Here is an 18857-nt window from a genome sequence, read left to right as displayed (position 1 = left end):
CCACGTTCAGCAAACCCACTGGGCTCACCTGTGCAGCCGCGCCCTCCCACGGGCCTCCATCAGCAAGGTGGGTGCCACGCCCACCTTCTTTCTCAAATGGCCCAAAACTCTGAAGTCAGGTGGGTGCGGGGGCAGAGGGCGCGGGTGCTACTTCCTGGCCCCTCAGAGAGTGCGACATCCACCCCTCACACTCCCGTTCTCAAAGCCCCTGCATCTGGCCTCAGGCCTCCCGTGACAGGGTCAGTGTTCACAGGGGCCGTCAGATGCCTGGACCTGTGGTAACCATGGTGACCACATGGTGGCGTCCTGGGGCTGCCAGGCCCTTGGCCTCTCCCACTGTGACGCTGCCTCGGTGCCCACGCATGCCAGGCTGACTGGCGCCCCCTCTCCGGGCGCGTGGCCCACACCGAGATCCCCAGCCTGTGACACCCCATGTCTCCTCCACCTCCCAGCAGCCTGCCCCAGGCGGGCCTGGGTGTCTGGCATCTCGGGTGGTGGGTTCTTTGCCGTGAGGGTCACCTTGCGCCTCACAGACACTTGGCAGTGGGCCTGGCCTCCACCCACCCGGTGCCCTGTCCTATATCCTGCCCCTGCTACTCTGGAAATTGCCGAACACTAGGATGTCAGGTCCCCCTGGTGAGTCACGTTTCCTGGAGAGGCACACACCGGGAGTGCAGGCTCTGGGTGGCCAGCCTGGCACAGGGCCTGGCCAGACGTAGGCTGTCACCTGGGAGAGGTGCCTGAGCAGGTGAGTCTGTAAAACCCGGGACTAGAGACACAGTGTCCCCTCCAAAAGCCCCACATCTCCACCCGAAGCCTCAACTGCAGTCCGTCAGGAGCAAGGCAGAAGCTGTGCTCCCTTAACCCCCACGTCTGGGCACAGTTTTCAGCACCATCATCAAATATTAAGTCCTCCCTCAGACAAGTACTGCCTGACCAAAGACTGAGATTATTAGTAAAGTCACCTCAGAAGTGGGAAATGGAAATGGAATATACAACTCTATTCAATTAGAAGCAATTTTAGGGAATTTTATTTAACTGTCAATTTATTGCCAACAACTAACATCTATCGTTTTGCTACATTTGGATAAGCACATTAGGGAGGAAATATAAATTAAATACTATGAAAGTTTTGTTTTAATGAAATATGACCTTAATTGGCTATGAATATATAAATTTAGTGGTTTTATTGCATTGTTAGAAAATTATATTAAGGAAGATACAAAAAAATCAATAGATGTTTATTTACAATTAGTATGCCATTATGGCTTTAAATTTTCATTTACCCAACAGGCTTCAAAGAATAGTTTATTACATGCCTTAGTAAACCTTTAAAATACTTACAAATTCAAAACAGATGTTTTATACAAAACAAGTTCACCTGAGAATTCATTATAACATTGCCATTTGTCTGATTTTTTTCGAAGCTGTGAATGGGGCTGAGTGTCCACATGCAACCTGTATCATCTACTACATCAGAAATATTTAATTCCCGCCCGGCCGGCGTGGCTCAGTGGTTGAACATCAATCTATGAACCAGGAGGTCATGGTTCGATTCCTGTTCAGGGCACATGCCCAGTTTGAGGGCTCAATCCCCAGTAGGAGGTGTACAGGAGGCAGCCGATCAATGATTCTCTCATCATTGATGTTTCTATCTCTCCCTCTCTCTCTGAAATTAATAAAAATATATTTGAATAAGGAAGTACATATATATATATGTACTTCCTTATTCAAAACTGGCAAAACATTAAGCTGCAGTAAATTATGTCATAAAAGTTACAAATGGAGGACCAAGATTTATATCCATATGTGCTTTGAGCATAACAATTTAACAAATCATTTGCTATAGGTGAGCTGAAATAACAAATTTAAGGTAATGTTATTTTGCTGAGTTAGATAACAGTTTTTTAAAAACCATCAAGCATTGAGAAAACCGATTCATAGACCTGGGGACCAGGACCATGTGACTATGCAGCAGACACTGAAAACAACCTTCCCAGACTTCTGCGGGAAGAAAACGCTACACACGTGCGCACACAACCCAGCCATCTGTCTTCCGCACCCTCAGGAAAATCAACTTAAACACACTTTTAGGAAAAAACCTCTTTAGAAGTTAACTTTAAAATACGCATAAGTGTGTAACCCTATGCAATATGTAGAAAATTGCAGCCAAAAGACAAAGATAAAATCTTTTTTATCTTCCTGTCCCTCTGTTACAACTTGAAAATCATGGAGGTATGAGGTAGTGTAGTTCCTGTATTCCATGCTGGCTAGTAAAACAATGCTATGCTTTACAGTTGGCCAATAATCGGAGTATCATTAACATAAACCCTTAATGCTAAGCTATTTATATGTAGAGATCAATTTAAACCAAGTGCCTTAAAAATCATATATATACTCTGGAGACAACTAGGTTTTATCATTAAAAGAGAAAGGACGCTTTCAAAGCAGTTATTTACAGGGGCAATTAAGCAGATCATGTGACACAACTTACACACACACACACACACACACACACACGCGCGCGCGCACGCACACACACTTGTATGACAGACAGCTGAGTGTCCGCTGAGGTAGGAAATCAAGGATTCCATTGGCTTGTATTAGATTTTACATTTGTAAACCAGAAGCATTTTTATATTATTTCGTATTTTGAAGTTAAAGTTATAAGCATCAGACAGCTACATGGGGATGTCTGTGCCCACACACTTTATGGGCTGGGATGCATTAGCACAGAACTAATTTCATTCTCCCTGACACATTCTTGAGTGTATTCATGAAAGCCTCTAGACCAGCGGTTCTCAACCTGTGGGTTGCGACCCCTTTGGGGGTCGAACGACCCTTTCACAGGAGTAGCCTAAGACCATCGGAAAACACATATATAATTACATATTGTTTTTGTGATTCATCACTATGCTTTCATTATGTTCAATTTGTAACAATGAAATTGGGGGGTCACCACAACATGAGGAACTGTATTAAAGGGTCGAGGCATCAGGAAGGTTGAGAACCACTGCTCTAGACTAGAAGCAAGCCCAACTAGTTTTCTCTTACAATCACTAAGCCAGTAACAGAGCTACTGTACGAACGGCTGGACACAGACTGGGAACGCCTCCTGCAGCCACCGCCCATCAGAAAGGGTCGCATCTGGCCAGGAGTGTGAAGTCCTCAGTGGTCCCTGTGCTCTCAGCCAAGGCTGCCTTGCTTCAGGCTCACTGTCCTGGACGAGGGCTGTCCCCACGGGAGCGGCACCCACGGGCCCTTCGCGTGGTTCAGGACGCCCTGTATGGAGCCTCGGGTGTCTGACTTGGTGAGGTACTGTCTAAACCAAACACCCTCAACCACCCCTTCGTACCCTTTACAACGGGCTCTGCACATGTCTGTGCCTGAGAACACGCTTTTGTAATGGTAGGAGGCCAAGAGTCTAGCGTTCCTTGTCAAACAAGTCTGTAACAGCAGGCAGTGCTGCGGGAGCACTCAGAGGTGAAAGCTGCATTCAACAGGACGGGCAGACACAGAGGACGACTAAGAGGACCAGGACCGTGGGCCCTGAGACACCAGATTCAGGAACAGAGCAGCATTCACTCTAGTTTCCAAATTCAAATGCACATGAAACAAGATCGAATTTCATCCCGTTTCACAAACCTATACGGTTGTTCTAGAGGCATCTTTTAAATCTACAATAATACTTTTTACAAGTAAACCATAGGATTTCAAAACCAGATCAAAGTGCCTGCCTCTCCTAGTCCTGCAGGTGGCCCTCTGCCCAGACGTCGGGCTCTGCAGGGCACTGCGCTGTGGGGGGCAGGCAAGCCCTTGGGGTCCAAGAAGCTGAAGGCAACACTGCCTGAATCCAACACCCATTTCCCCCCACAAAGGGACAGAACGTCAGGAGGCAGAGACCTCGAGGACCAGCTGGGTAGACTGAGGAGAGAAGCCATGGCTTTTACCCGCTGCCATGACCACAGCCCCTGATAGCCACACAACAAGGCCAGAGCCTCTGCCTTGGGCCACCCGCCTGCCCCGGCTCCCCAAGGCCCATGGGAGCTTAAGGTCACAGTGGTAGGCCACCCACCCCTGGTTTTAGCAGGAGCTGAGGAGCCAAGCTCCAGGCTTCTGGCATCCCAAGCAGCTGCCCCACTGTGCGCAGCCCATCAGCTCTTGGGGCCAGGCTCTCTCAGCACACGCAGGCAGGGCAGGCTGCTGACTCCCCGGGCCCTTCCTCGGGGAACCCTGTAGGCGCCTGCAGTTACACGGCTGCTGGACAGGCTAGTCCACATTCTGGCATTTTGAATGAGGGGGAGAGTTGCTACTAACAGTTATTATTCTTTGAAACAGAATAAAAGCCTCACTACGTGTTCGATGGAACTTCTCCATCTCCAGGAAGCCGCCGTCTCTGCATCTCTGTGGAGTCGAGGCATCAGGAGCCTCAGAGAAGCCCTCTCGGCCACGGAGGGGAAACAGCCCTGTCAGCAGACCAATGGCTGGATGAGGCTCAAGACACACTCCAGAGCTTCAGCAGGAGGCTCGGGGGCTGGAAGGAGGAATGAGGCTCACTCGTCAGTAGTGCATTTGTCGGTCATCTGCTGGCAGAAGTCGGAGATGCCTGCGCTCTGCCGGCTCTGCTCCGAGGGCCCCGCGCACTCCGGGGCCACCCTGGAGCTCGGCCCAGACTCCTGAGCCAGAACGCAGCCCGACCCACTGCCCTTCCCGCAGGGGAAGCAGGGGCTTTGGCCCCCAGCAGGTGGCGTGGCAGGAGGCCCCTCCGGTAAACTCAGAATTGGTGGGAACACAAGAGCACCATCAGAAGTACTTTTGTCCTTTTCAGAAATTAAAAACGAAAGTGGGCAGTCTGAGGCCGAGTACTTGGCGAGTATCTGAATCTGTTCCTGGCTCAGAGCCGCCTCTTTACAGACTTGCTGGCAAAGTCCGGTCAGGTTCTGCTTGGTCTCACCCAGCGTCGACAGGATGTGGTCTCGCTCTCTCAGCAAGCTCTCCTTCTCACTCTGCTGTGGGCACAGAGAGAACGCAATGACTCGGGGGCATTAGCAACCATTGCCAAGGTGATCAGACATTGGTGTCTGCAGTGTCTTCTCATTAAACACGGTCACATGGAATTTTTCCTTTCAATTCAATTGAAAAATGTATTCAATACCTCAGGTCCATAATCCCTCATCCAAAACTCCTAGGCCTGACGTATCTTGGGATTCAGGATTTTTCAGATTTAGGAAGATAATGTGGACGCACATCTTCCCTCTGGCGGGGTCTGGGGCAGCCACCCACTGTCAAACATCTCTACACTTCTAAATAAAACACAGTGAAATATCAAACAATGCGCAAAGTAGAGAAAAAACGATTCTACGTCGCCTGATGTTGTTTGCATCAGTTTCTGCCAAAGCAGTGGTGACACTCTGGTACTGTTCTCCTGTACGGTTTTCAGAGCTTTCTGGACTTGCGGATTGCAGAACAGCAAGTGTGGATTTAACATCTTAGACAGCAGAGTCAAAAGAGGCAGAAGCACACTCATCCTAACTCCTGCGACTCAAATCACCGCCAGGTTCGAATAGCGACTAGCATTTGCTGAGCACTTACTTTGTGCCGAATATTGTGCAAAATGTCTTCGAATTCACACTCTCAGCTGTGTGAGTCCCACAACTGCTGATTTAAGTAACGTTAAACCCACGTTATAGGTGGGACTCAGCGTCTAAAATGCCCACCGTCAGAAATCTAATGTGTGAGCTACAAGTGTGAAGAACTAGGTGTGAGGGGAGGGGATGGGGGGGTCTGTTTTGTCAATCATATTATTATTGTTTAGAATTGTTCTCTCCAGGCAAGTCTTCACACAATGTTCTCAGGTTTGCTGGCTCCTGCAGCCCACCCACCACCACCTGCTGGCAGCATGCTTCTCCCTCGCCCACTCCCTCTCCTGCTGCCCCTACACCTGCTCTGACCCAGCAAGAGCCAGGTGACCAGAGGGAGAGGAAGTAAAAGCTGGCAGGAGGCCAAAGGCTTCCCCTGTGGGATTAGACAGGGCTCTTGGTTTTCTGCTCATGGGCAGGTTCTATAGAGCTGACGCTGTGGTTAACAGTTAGATGGGTGATATCAGTGATAATCCTCTACCATAGATTCTTTTCTGGAACAAAAATAGCTATAAGGGTAAAAGGAAATTTGCTTTATACAAAAGTACTATTACGGTTTTATATACAAGTTTTTCTAAAAAAACTGTACATCTAACTATGGTAATTAGTTTTTAAGTATTTCATAGCAGTTAATATTTTGAAAAAAATAAAGTACTAAACAACGGAGGTACATGCCCCTGACTGGGAATCGAACCCACAGACCCAAGCCAGTGCTCTAACCACTGTGCAAACTGGCCAGGGCCCAAATCTGTAACTTTTCTCCTGTGTTCCCAACCACTTTAATCAGTCAGCAAAATCACAGAGGTTTTCATCTCTCTCATGCCTTCACTTGTAAAACATCTGGTTTCTCGTTAACCTTTTTACAGTTGTGCCTCGTTTTTTTAAATAGTTATATGTCTTCCTCTTTTTGCACAATTAAAGTATACACAAAATATATAAATTTTTATTTTTCCACTTTTTTGAAGGTATATAAAAGCATGGTTTTCTTTCTAAATTGTTTAACTGCTATTCATAGCTAGAATGTTCATACTTGAAGATTTGCTACAATCACAATTTTAAACTCTCACCAGTAATTAACAAACACCCAAAACTGAGCACAGAAGAAATGTCTTCCCTCCATGTGGGCCCTGTTCCCTGCTGTCTGTACCAATCCCAGCTTCCGCTGCTCACACAATGTTCCTTCCAGCCACCACTAGGGGACAGATACACCAGGCTGGCTGCAAGTTAATCATTTTTCAGTTAACCTGTGTTTTGATGCTGGAACAGAAAATAAGATTCAACAAAGCAGGCATTCCTCACATGCAGGGTCTCCTTAGATCTCGGAATGTTCCTTTCCTATCAGCATCTGACTTTTTCCCTTAGATAAAAGATCCAAGTGGGTTTGTTTTAGTATCAACCAAAACAAGTTATTCAAGTCTACAGTGTATTTTAACTAACAACTGAACCATTAAGTGTTACAAATTCATGGCACAAAACACTGAAGTGCCTCACAATGTCTTGCATCTTGATTCCACCTAAGAATTAGGTAGATGGTAAAAACTATCCTTAATTTGTAAATCATTAAAAAGGCACCCAGAAATAGTTCTCAATTTATAACATATTATGCTATAATATGTAGAATACGTACATATGTAGTCTATAAACATCCTTTTTTACTTCCTAAATGTCATATAATTTATTTTCTTAAAATGGTATGTGGTAAATTTTAAAATTAATGTATAACTGAACATTATAATCTGACTTAGGAATTAAAATAGCTGTTTGCTCTACAATAAAAAAGAATGGGTGGATGTGGTGGAATTTAACTCTCTGGCATCCTTACCAGCTTCTCGATTTCCGACTCCAGGTTCTGTATGCAGTCGAGTTTCCTCTTGCGGCAGCGCTGGGCGGCGATCCTGTTCTTGCTCCTCCTCCGGATGTCGTGAATACAGTCCAGCTGTTCTGGAGTCAGCTTGTGCATCCTCAGCAAGGACTGGAAGTCATTCCGAGAGAGGGAAATGATCCGTTGTGCATTAAATGGCAGTTTTACCTAGGACGTGAGACAAACATCAGTCACCAGTGATGTGTTTTGCTATCACACTCAGCCCTGGGAGACAAAGGCACACATCTCACTTTCCGGCAGGGGAAGGCAGTTGGGGACGACCGGGCCAGCAGGGGAGGACAGTTGGGGGCAACCGGGCTGGCAGGGGAACAGTTAGGCGTTGAGCAGGCTGGCAGGGGAGTAGTTAGGGGGTAATCAGGCTGGCAGGCAGAGGTGGTTAGGGGCAATCAGGCAGGTGAGCGGTTGGGAGCCAGCAGTTCTGGATTGTGAGAGGGATGTCCAACTGCCGGTGGGATCGGGCCTAAACGGGCAGTGGGACATCCCTCGAGGGGTCTCAGATTGGAGAGGGTACAGGCTGGGCTGAGGGACACCCTCCCCCCCTAGTGCATGAATTTCGTGCACCAGGCCTCTAGTGTAAAAATAATTAGGAAAATGTTGTAAATATTTTAAATTCATTTTCAAGATACATATATTTGAGGGAGAAAATCTAGTAACAAAATTGTAGAACAGCTTAATTATATTAATGACCAAAAATGCAAATAAAATATTGGTCAGTTTTTCTGGCAACCTATTTAGTTTGTTACATATATGAAATATTTTTAAACTTCTTAAATGTTTTATTTTTAACGTTCTTTTCATAGTTCCAAACACTGAGTTTATAAATAGCATACAAAAATCTACAGATACAACTCATGCATACATCTTACTTCTTAAGTTAAATCACTGATCACCTCCCCCCAAAGCCCAGGAAAAACCACCTCTTACACTCTCCCAAACCTGTCATCCAACAACTACAGAACCAAGAAAATGATAAAGAAGAAGCCCTGGGAATTACAGGCATGTTTTACAAACAGCAGCTATCGCACACCAACTACACGTAGCACTTAATTATTAGACATCATTAAGGGAACTAAGGGAACAAGAATGGCTATGAGAGAGTAACACACTAGTCAAGGCAGGTCGCGCTGCAGGCCGCATCCCTACAACGGGCACAACTACACGTAGCACTTAATTATTAGACATCATTAAGTTAATGCTGAAAGACTAAGGGAACAAGAATGGCTATGAGAGAGCAACACACTAGTAAAGGCAGGTCGCGCTGCAGGCCGCATCCCTACAACAGGCGCCGCAGTCCTGCCAAGGGGCTGCCCAGGTGCAGGGCCCCAAGGCAGTGAGTAGACCGTCCGTGCTACCCGCTCAGGAGTCACACGCAGGGACCCAGCACCACTGCTCCCCTCCTCGGGGACCTGGCGTTTGAGGGGAGCAGTTACACAGTCCTGTGGGCCTCCAGGTCACGGCTGACAGAAGTACCTGCTTGGTGCAGACCCCACAGTTTCACACCTCACGGTGTGGTCCCCTCCCCGAGCCCGCGGGCCCCCCTGGTGGGGCGCCAGGCGCTGACAGTGAATCCCCGTCAGTGGTGGCAAAGCCTGACCGAACACCCCCGCGAGCCCTCACCTCACATTCCTGCTCTCGGGCTGAGCAGGGCTCACTGTCCCCTTCGGTGTCCGTCTCAGAGTCTTCCCCCAAGCTGATCACACAGGCGTACGGACAGGGTTCCTGCTGGGGCTCCGAGGCATAACCGTCAGCTGCTATCTCCAAGCTGCTCGCATGGCCTTCGGTGCTCAGAGTGCTTATAAAAGGGCAGTTGACAGAACTTAACGTTGCGAAAGTCCTCTGGCCCGGCTCCGGGCTCTCGCTAATCCTGATCCCCAGCCAGGGGCACTCGGACCGCTTCTGTGACTGGCCCTGTCCTGCCCCATCGTTGGCCCCGGCAGGTGACAGCGGCACTGGGCCAGGAGCGTCTGGGCTGCAGAGGTCGCTCCAGAAGCCCTTGGCCAAGTGCTCGGCCACCTCCCGCTCCACACTGCTGCGACCACCAGGAGCGGGGCCGCCCTCTCCCCGAGGGCTGGAGTCCGGTTTCAAAAGTAAATCCTCACTTCCAGCAAAGGTCTTCTCTTCTCCAACAGCTGGGCCTGACAACGGCTTTTCGGTTAACACTGCTGTGGGTTGCATACCAGCCAAGTTCAAGTCGCCATACTGGTCGTAGGTGTGTAGGAGGGACAGCGAGTAGAGGCCCGGCGGGTCCGCGGGAGAGTGGAGGAACGGCGCCCCCGTCTGCTCCAACGGGCACTGAGAGGCAGGCTCCTCCGTGGGGTCTTCAGGCTCCGCTGCTGTGTTACTTTCTTCACATTTTAAAACCACCTGCAAGTCTGCGCAGTCCTGGGCTCCTCCCGGACACTCACTTTCAGGCGTCTCACTGGGTGGAACAGAAGTGTGACCGTCTTTGAACCCTGACTCCACAGCGCGGACTCTGTCCGTCCCAAACGCTTTCTGGAATTTTCTGTATTTGGGGCATAGAGATGGCAGAGCCAGAGCAGCCCCCTTGTCTAGGCACATGGACTCCCATGTCTGACTGGCACTGTCTTGTAGGGGAGGTGACGGTTTTGTATTTCCTTGACATCCACGGAGTTTACATTGAGGAGTCTGAATATTTTTATTTTCCAAAAATTCCTCCACCTCATTAACTTCTAAATCCCTCTGGTCCAAAAGTGGAAGCTTGAGGCCTGCTTTCTGGCAGTGGGCGGGGAAGCAGGCTTTCCTCGGGCATTCCTGCTGGTTGGCAGTGGAGTCCGAGGACTTAAATCTGAGAAACTGAAAGCAGGACTCCTCAATGTCGTGGACGCCTAGAAACTCCACACACCTGCACACGTCATCCACGTTGTCCTGACTCAGAAACAGCTTAGCCGTGTAGGCAAACTGAAGCAAAGGCTCGAATCCTTTAACTGTCACCTGTTAACATACAAAATGAAAACAAATGCATTACTCGACAGCTGTCTAGACGATAACACAAGAGCAGACGGGACGAGAGATGAGTAACTTACCTGTGACCACGATAAAGCAGATTCTTTAACGGGTAAGACAACCATTCCCAGGGAGTACAGAGCTGAGGGGTCACGCTATCACACACACCGACTCACAGAGTCCACGCTGACTGACACATGACTACAACGTACTCACACGGGAAAAGAAAGAGAAGCAGCACCACACTGTCTCCAAACGGGCTGCAATAAACACCAGTAACTACAGCAGGAGGAGCACCCCCGGTGTCCACGCCAGCCCACCAGGCAGTCATATGCGAACAACTCCAGCTGCTGTCAGCCACAGAGGGAGCAGTTTACAGGTGGAGAACAACATAGCTAAAGGACTTCGAGGAGTTCTGATCCAGGACAAATGCACAATAAATGGTAACTGTTACCTTTATCTCATCCCAAAAACTTCTAATAAAATTTTTAAAGATTCAAATTTTAAAAGTGAACAAAGTGAAGTTCTAAAAATCATGCAAAGATCCACGGGCTTCTGGCTACACGAGCTTTAAGCAGAAACGTGCACATCTGCACTGAACCTGCCTCTACACCGTGAGGGCAGACGGAACTGAGCGGGTGAAGTGCAGGGAAAGCCTCGTTCTGAGTTACGATACAGAACTGATTCTTCAACACTGAGTTCCTGTAAGAGTGGCCAAGACACTGTTTTCGTGATCTCCTTAAAAACATTCTAAGCTGTGCGCACTGCACTGGCTTTCAAATGGTTTGAAACAAAAAGCAGCTCTCCCTGGTGAGACACGGAGAAGCAGGGCACTCACACTGGCCAGGAATGGTATCGCACAGCCACTCAGCAAAGCAAAGCTTCTTGTAAAGCTAAAACGCCACCCCCGTAAGGCCTGGCAACTGGATCCTGCCCTCTGTCCCCAAGAAATGACCTGGACACAAATGTCTGTAGGGTGCGGCTATAGGGTTAAGCCTCGGACTGACCTGTTGGCAAAGCCACAAACAAGTCCCAGCTCAGAGGGCACAGTCCTGTTGGCATAATTAGGCTGGACCTTATGCCGCTCCCTAGATCCTTCCTGGGTAGCTAATGGGCTGTGGGAGGTGCAGCAAGTGCTACCAAAACAAGTGAAACTCACAAGAACACTGTAACTATGGTGACCACTGCCTTGTTTACCTCTGGCTATAAAATAAAGGCTCAGCTTGCCTCTGGATCTCTTGTGGCCTCAGCCAGGCACAGGAAGACCCACCTAGACCCAGCTTATTCTCTTTGTCATTTCTTCATCCTTTTGCTGCCCTCACTCAGGCTTTCGAACCCTTGGCTGAGCTGGCTCGGCCCAATGTCCACAGCAACGTTATTTGTAATAGCCAAAAACTGGAACGAGCCTAATTTCCTTTAATAGGCAAACAGTTAAATAAAAACTGGTACATCCATAGTGTGGAATACTACTCAGCAATCAAAAAAAAAAAACTATTGATACATGCAACCTGGATGAATCTCAAGGGAATTAAGTGGGAAAAAAGCCAATTCTAAAAGGTCACATACTGTGTTATTCCAATTATGTAACATTTTTGAAGTGACAAAACTTTAGAAAGGAGGACAGATTAGTGGTTGCCAAGGTTTAGGGGTGGAGGGTACAATTATAAATGGTTCCTTGGGTGTGGGAACCATTTAGTATCTGACTGTGGTGGACACATGGAACTGCACAAAACTTCACACACACACACACACACACACACACACACACTTAGTGCAAGAAAAACCAAAAACTGAATAAGATGATGGGTTGTATTCATGTCAATATCCTGGTTGTGATATTCTACAATTCTGCAAAATGTTACCATTGGAGGAAACTGGGCAAAGGAGGTCAGGGCACATGCCCGGGTTGTGGGCTCGATCCCCAGTAGGGGGCATGCAGGAGGCAGCCAATCAATAATTCTCTCTCATCGCTGATGTTTCTCTCTCTCTCCCTAACCTGCCTCTCTCTGAAATCAATACAAATAAATATTTTTAAAATATTTTTATTGATTTCAGAGAGGAAGGGAGAGGAAGAGAGAGATAGAAACATCAATGTTTAGAGGGAATCATTGATTGGCTGCCTCCTGCAGGTTGGACCGAGCCCACAACCCAGGCATCGAACCCAGGACCCTTCGGTCCGCAGGCTGACGCTCCATCTACCGAGCCAAACCGGCTAGGGCAATACAAATATATTTTAAAAGTTAAAATTAAAAATAATGTATGTTATTCATCTGCTCAATAAATACTATTAACTAAATCCAAAATTAATAATTTTACATGTAAAATGTCATAATTTTGTGAAAAAAGTTAAATGTATTGCTGCAGAACCTAGGAAATGCGCCTGAGCCTTGAGACAAGATGGTTTTGTCTTTAACCGAGTGAACCATAGAGACTGAATTAGGTTCCATGAGTTAAAATCAGGGTGGCTTCCCGAGGGTGGACCCGCTCACCTCTTCTGGGAGAGAAATGCTGAGCTCTGGGTCAGCCTGGCCCAGGACCCTCGCGTGGAAGTAAGTGCTGCAGGCGGCCAGCACGGCCCGGTGGGCGCGGAACGGCCGCCCCTCCACGAGGACGGTGACGTCGCACAGCTCATCCTTCCTGCGCTGGTCGTCGAGGCTGAGCAGGACGTTGGCGCTGTGCACCGAGGACTCATAGGCAAACACCGCGCTCTCCCCCCGAGACATCCTGAGTTGCGAGTGGGGCTGGGACGTGCCGTGAAAGCATTCTCCCCACTGTGTCCAACCTGAAAGACACAGGCAAGGTGTCACTTAACAAAAATGAACATGAAGGCCTCAGTGACTCTAGAAGCACTTAACCAATTTCCCTCATTTAAAACAGGGCTGGATAACACTTTTCTAACTAATTTAGGACAAAGGTTCTCAGGGTGGGGGAGAAAGAACCTGTGAACCAAGGGTTACACGGGCTCTGACGTGAGGCCTTTCATACTGAGAAAACAGGACGCAGAGCAGAAGGGCCAAGACATTTGTGGGGAGCACCCCATTCCTGTTGCTCTATGACGTGAACAGGCATGTGGGTCCCCAGGGGGTACAGCTGGGACAGGACTGACCAGTGCGAGGGCACAGGTGCACCACGCTCTCCAGGCCCTATCCCCAACCTGACAGCTGGCAGCAGGGCATGGTGCTTCCTAACAAGGGACACGTCCCACAAAAGGTCAAGTTCCTCCAACAGGAGGAGAAAATGACCTCTTTGAGAACAAGGCTTGCTCCACATGACACAGTGCAGGCCGCAAGCACAGCTCCCTCCTCGCTGTAACACAGGTCACATGCACAGAGGCTCCTGGTTCTCTCAAAACATTAGGACAAGTTATCAACAATGTGTCTTTTTAAGATCTAAACTAACATATAGTAGCCTCCATGCATTTTATCACATACAACCACCTGCAAAGAAAGGTAGCCCAGCCTATGTGTATGTCTCAGACATGTGCTACCGTCCTCACACATGACGCTTCCAAGCACACAGAGCTGAAAGCAGGCGGTGATTCGCGTTTCCTTCCAGACCCCAACGCCGTGGTGAGCACCCCCAGTGTGTGCACCCCCATGGTGTGTGCACCTCCCACGGCGTGTGATCACGTGACGGCGCTGAGAAGCTCCTCAGGAACCACCCCTGTGATCCCTTGTCCCCTGGCACTTGGCTCGCTGCCTAAAGCCGGGAGGTCCCAAATGTTCAGCAACTGAGGAAACGTTCCTGTCCTCAGATCCACTCTCCTCCAGACAGTGAGGAGAGACAAGGACTGCAACGCTCAGACAGACCAAGCCAGGCATTCCACCTCCAAGGCTCAGACACGATGCAGCTCAAACACTATCCTACTTCTACGCTTGCTTCCAGGTGCTCCGTGTGGCTGAAGCAGTTCCTCAGAAGCAGTCGATGAAAACAACATCTCAGACTGTGCTCACGCTCCACCCGACTGACTCGGCACCACACGCCATCAACTCCAAAATCACCCACAGAGCTACTCGACTTGGGGGGTGCCCGTAGGAAACAGACAATTCCCTTTGGCAACTGGTCTTAGTATTTCAGTTACCAACAGGGAATCAGTGTTGGGAAGAGGCCAGCACCGTCGGTCAAGGACATCACGCACCTGCATGAGGCTCCACAGACAGAGCTCCACCTTCTCCAGACGGTCACCTCCCAGCCACTGCGTCCCGCACCCAGTCCCAGCCTGTGCTTTGCTGCACCTGCCTTGCGAACTCCTAAAACTGTACTAATCTTACTTTTACGTTGGGCCTTCAACCCTGGAACCCTGAGGTCCTTGGATCCCAAGGGCACTGACTGCAGCCAAACCATTCCCAGACCCTCACTCCAACACGACTTGCGATGGCCACTGCCACTGGGTGGCTCCAGAGAATTTATTCTTGGCTCAATCCCCTGCTTAGGCAGTTTGGGGTGACAGCTCACCTCACAAGTCAGAGCCAGCTTACAGATCTGCTGTAAGATGCAGATGTGGGTGACATGCCAACCCTGTCCCATCAGCTACCGCTGAGAGAAGCTAGGGAACCAGGCAGTGAAACAGCCCAGGAGGCCTGCACTGCGCACACGCACACCTGGACCCCTCTTCTCCCCCCAGAGAGCGGGGCACGTCCTGACACCTCCCCACACTGGGCCCTGTGTGCATCTCACAGGGAGACTGCACATCGGCCTCTCACCCCGAGACCCCTCCCCTCCATGAGCACTGCCACCACTCCACCAGCTCTCGGCTACACCAACGCTGCTTGCTTTCTCCAATGGCTTACAAGCTCACACGTGCACACGCACAGCTGTACAAAAAAAAAAAAAGTGAACCAAAGTTTCACATACCAATATTTTACCTTTACTAGTCCCAAGTACTCTAATTTCTCTTGTATAAAAAAATGTCCAGCGTGACCCACTCACAGTCAAGAACCGCTGGCAGACCATCACCTCCTGCCCTGAAAGCGCATGCCAGTGGCTCACAACACGGGGTCTGGAGCCCCTCACTGTCTGGCCTCAAGTCCCAGCTCGGCCGCTGCCTGACACAGGGCCTGGGCCAGCTGCTGATCCTCGCGGGTCTTGCTTTCTCACCCGTGAGTCAGGGATAACAGCACCCACTGGGCTCTCACAAGGTTTCCCTGGGACGAGAGTAAAAGGGTTTGGCATACTGCCTAGCCCACAGCCAACAAGTAATAAATATTAGCTGCTATTCAAGACAATAACAAAAGCTTCATTCCCCTCAAGCCCTCTGGATCCTCTAGTTCAGCGGTTCTCAACCTATGGGTCGCGACCCCTTTGGGGGTCGAACGACCCTTTCACAGGGGTCGCCTAAGACCATCGGAAAACACATATATAATTACGTATTGTTTTGTGATTCATCACTATGCTTTCATTATGTTCAATTTGTAACAATGAAATTGGGGGTCACCACAACATGAGGAACTGGATGAAAGGGTCGCGGCGTTAGGAAGGTTGAGAACCACTGCTCTAGTTGATTCTCCCACAGCAATGTCATCCTCCCTTGCTGAAAATCCTGTGATGCCTTCCAAGTGTCTGATGACCAATTTTAACGCCTCAGTGTGTCCTCGGACCTGCGTGGTCAGATTTCCTACCTATTGAGACTCAACGTCTTCTCAAGCCTTTGTCTCCCTCTCCTGCTCTTCTCCAGCCTCACCATTCGTCCTGCCCACAGGCACAAACTCCTCCCTGCCGCGCCTGGACCTCTGCTCCTCCCTGGCCACCTCCTCACCTTTTAGGTCTCAGCTAAAACCTTGCCAGTCTTGTTTTCTGCCCTCAAGCATATAACACAGGACCTGGTCCAAAGCAGGTACTTGCTTCTGAATGAATGACTTGATATTTTTAATACAAACCCAAAACCTCAATCATCAACTTCTTCTTCCAAACACAGCACAGCCTATTGCCATACATACGCCCTGAGACAGAACTCAGAGAAACACCCCTGATGGCTTGTCCAGAGCCAGGAGGAGTGAGAGAGCCCTCGCTCATTGCTCTGGGAGCTGGATATACCTGCAAGACAATGGCCAAAAAAGAGCAAGGCTTGGCAGCTCTGAGCACAGCCACCTCACTGACTTGTATGAATGAGGCCCCTCAGCCCTGGCCTCACTGGCATGGGGCACAACAGGAAGTTCAGAAAATCTATTGCCCTAATTCCAAAACCCTTCCAAGTGGCCAGTACCCCATTCTCACCCAGCAGTGTAACCAAGCAATGACTCAATCAGGTAAGAATGCACACATCCCTCGAATATCACGGAGTCACCTTCTAATATTTCTCAAACCTAAAAAGATGTAATACCCCCAAGGAACCTTCCAAAACTAAAATTCTGTTAATGTATTAATACCAAATTTAGATTCCTATGTTACAGATGATTTTTTCTACATATACTATGGTTAAAGTTCAAAGTAAAAGTTTGCTGACTTGAGCAAATTGCTGACTCACCCGGTAACGCTGACGAAGGATGAGCAGACATTTCACGCTTCCTGTACCTCCATTTGGAAATAACTTCTGCTCTCTGCTCAACACACACAATGTGAGTTTTAAAACAGTGATCACTTGATGTTTTTCTCCAAAATCATGAAGAAAATGAAAAATGGTGCTGTGGTTTTATCACATTTTAATACCAGTAACTTGACGGATAACTTACTTTTAAAAACTTTTAAGCACCTCAGGTAACTATCGGGTCGTGGAGCCAGGCCTGCCTGCACTGACGCAGACACTCAGAGATCCTGTGTGAGGGTCACATCCACGGGCAGCAAAGAGCGGGCGCACCACCCACCTCACGTCTCACGGGGCTGCACTGTCCTAAGTTCTCAAGGTGGGAGGCACAGAAAGTCATCTAACACCCAAGGCTCATTTCATAGGAAAAGACAACCTTCCAAACACCCTCCCTCTTCAGTGAAAGGTGACAACTGTCCTTCCTACAGGTGTCTATCCTGCCACACAGCAGGGGGTGCCATGACAACAAGAGACAGTCCCCACATCAAAACATAACCCAGAGATGCTCAGACCAGAAAGGATGCCCGGGTGAAGGAAACAACAGTGATCATTAACCTCCACAGACACAGGAAGGGGAACATTTCCCAAAATATCTACTTGCAGTAAGTCTTCAGACAAAAACTACTTCCTGGTCAATTCTCACTTAACCGTAATATCCAACTAAAGAGAACAATGATTTCCAAAACAGTCCTATTGACCAAGGGCTGGGGGGGAGGGGGGCCAATAAGTGACCAGTGACCCTTGATATCAGAAATAATGCAACAGGCCACTCTCCTGGCCTGTACACTGACGCAGTGCCTCCATGGCGGCCTGGCTGAGGTCCTTCTTTCGTCCTCACTACTCTGCCTGACTCCCCCGACTCCCCCTCCAGCACCCGCCCATCACTCTGCCTCACTCAGCTCAGCCGCAGGACAGGGTCTCTATGGCTCAGTCCCCTCACCATGCCTCCTTCGTGGCTCCCTCCGACACTTCAACATCCCCTACACCAGGGCAGTCGAGGTCCATTACGATGCACCCAGGTACCCAGAGTGGGAGCAGCTCTGGACACTAGGGGAACCTTCTCCTCTGTTGTCCAGTGGACGGCAAAGCCCCACAGTGTCAGCCCCGCAACTCAGTCCTTTGTCTTTCCTTCAGGGGCCTTTATAAGAAAATTAATTTAAATGGAGATGTGCACAGGAAAGAATTTCTTTAAAACATGGCTTTTCTTGTCACCATTCCCAATTCTGAAAGAGCCTTAACATCAAAACATCTATGGAATTTAAGTCAGAGACGATCATTCAAGTTGGCATTCTTCCCAACGCTCTGAGACCTGACTCACCTGCCGAAGAGCCAGGGAGAAGGGCTCTGTGACCAAGATTTGCTATTTTCTTTCACTTTTGGCGGATCTTAAATATCACACTTGTTTAAACATCATATCTGATAATCCTATTTTCTAAATCTGTTTCTCTCTTAGGAAAAAATCTTAAGTTTGACTGGTTAAGATGCATGGATGAATATATCAAAAAAGGCTGAAAGAAAATGTAAAACAGTCTGAACAAGGCTGAGTAGCAGAAAGGCTTACAGCAGCACAATAACGGCGCTGTTTGAAGAACTTTTACAGCAGTGGTTCTCAACCTTCCTAACGCCACAACCCTTTAATACAGTTCTTCATGTTGTGGTGACCCCCAACCGTAAAATTATTTTCGTTGCTACTTCATAACTGTAATTTTGCTACTGTTATGAATCGTCATGTAAATATCTGATATGCAGGATGTATTTTCATTGTTACAAATTGAACATAATTAAAGCATAGTGATTAATCACAAAAACAATATGTAATTATATATGTGTTTTCCGATGGTCTTAGGTGACC

General features: G+C 48.6%; 1 protein-coding gene across 9 annotated transcripts; it reads right to left on the bottom strand.

Moving 5' to 3' along the window:
• Positions 1-3656: 3656 nt before the first annotated feature.
• On the bottom strand, positions 3657-18625 carry BACH1 (BTB and CNC homology 1, basic leucine zipper transcription factor 1). Of its 9 annotated transcripts, none has more exons than XM_005861735.2 (6): positions 17154-18621; positions 16949-17021; positions 12975-13267; positions 9139-10473; positions 7462-7668; positions 3657-5009 (listed from the first exon to the last, which is right to left on the bottom strand). In XM_005861735.2, exons 2-6 carry the CDS (start codon positions 16977-16979, stop codon positions 4554-4556), a joined length of 2322 nt encoding a protein of 773 aa, XP_005861797.1. In that variant the 5' UTR covers positions 16980-17021; positions 17154-18621; the 3' UTR covers positions 3657-4553. The 9 variants fall into 9 exon arrangements, 7 of the variants coding, with proteins under 7 accessions (XP_005861797.1, XP_014391525.1, XP_005861798.1 ...); XR_001361192.1 differs by adding an exon at positions 5156-5303 and having other exon boundaries at positions 4916-5006; positions 16949-18624; XR_001361191.1 differs by adding an exon at positions 5156-5303 and having other exon boundaries at positions 4919-5009; positions 16949-18624.
• Positions 18626-18857: the final 232 nt, after the last annotated feature.

The sequence above is a fragment of the Myotis brandtii genome, unplaced genomic scaffold (assembly GCF_000412655.1).
Source record: "Myotis brandtii unplaced genomic scaffold, ASM41265v1 scaffold1557, whole genome shotgun sequence".
NCBI lineage: Eukaryota > Metazoa > Chordata > Mammalia > Chiroptera > Vespertilionidae > Myotis > Myotis brandtii.
The sequence above is the reverse complement of the archived record's forward strand: the minus strand, read 5'-3'. Positions and strand labels throughout refer to the sequence as shown.

What these genes read in the sequence shown, in the direction of transcription:
- BACH1 (XM_005861736.2), bottom strand. Translation starts at nt 16,979, where the DNA reads ATGTCTGCTCATCCTTCGTCAGCGTTACCGG. An exon ending in TCCTTCGTCAGCGTTACCGG is followed by an intron (nt 13,268 to 16,948) that starts GTGAGTCAGCAA and finishes TGTGTCTTTCAG; the next exon opens with GTTGGACACAGTGGGGAGAA. An exon ending in CCCGAGAGCAGGAATGTGAG is followed by an intron (nt 7,669 to 9,138) that starts GTGAGGGCTCGC and finishes CTCACGTCCTAG; the next exon opens with GTAAAACTGCCATTTAATGC.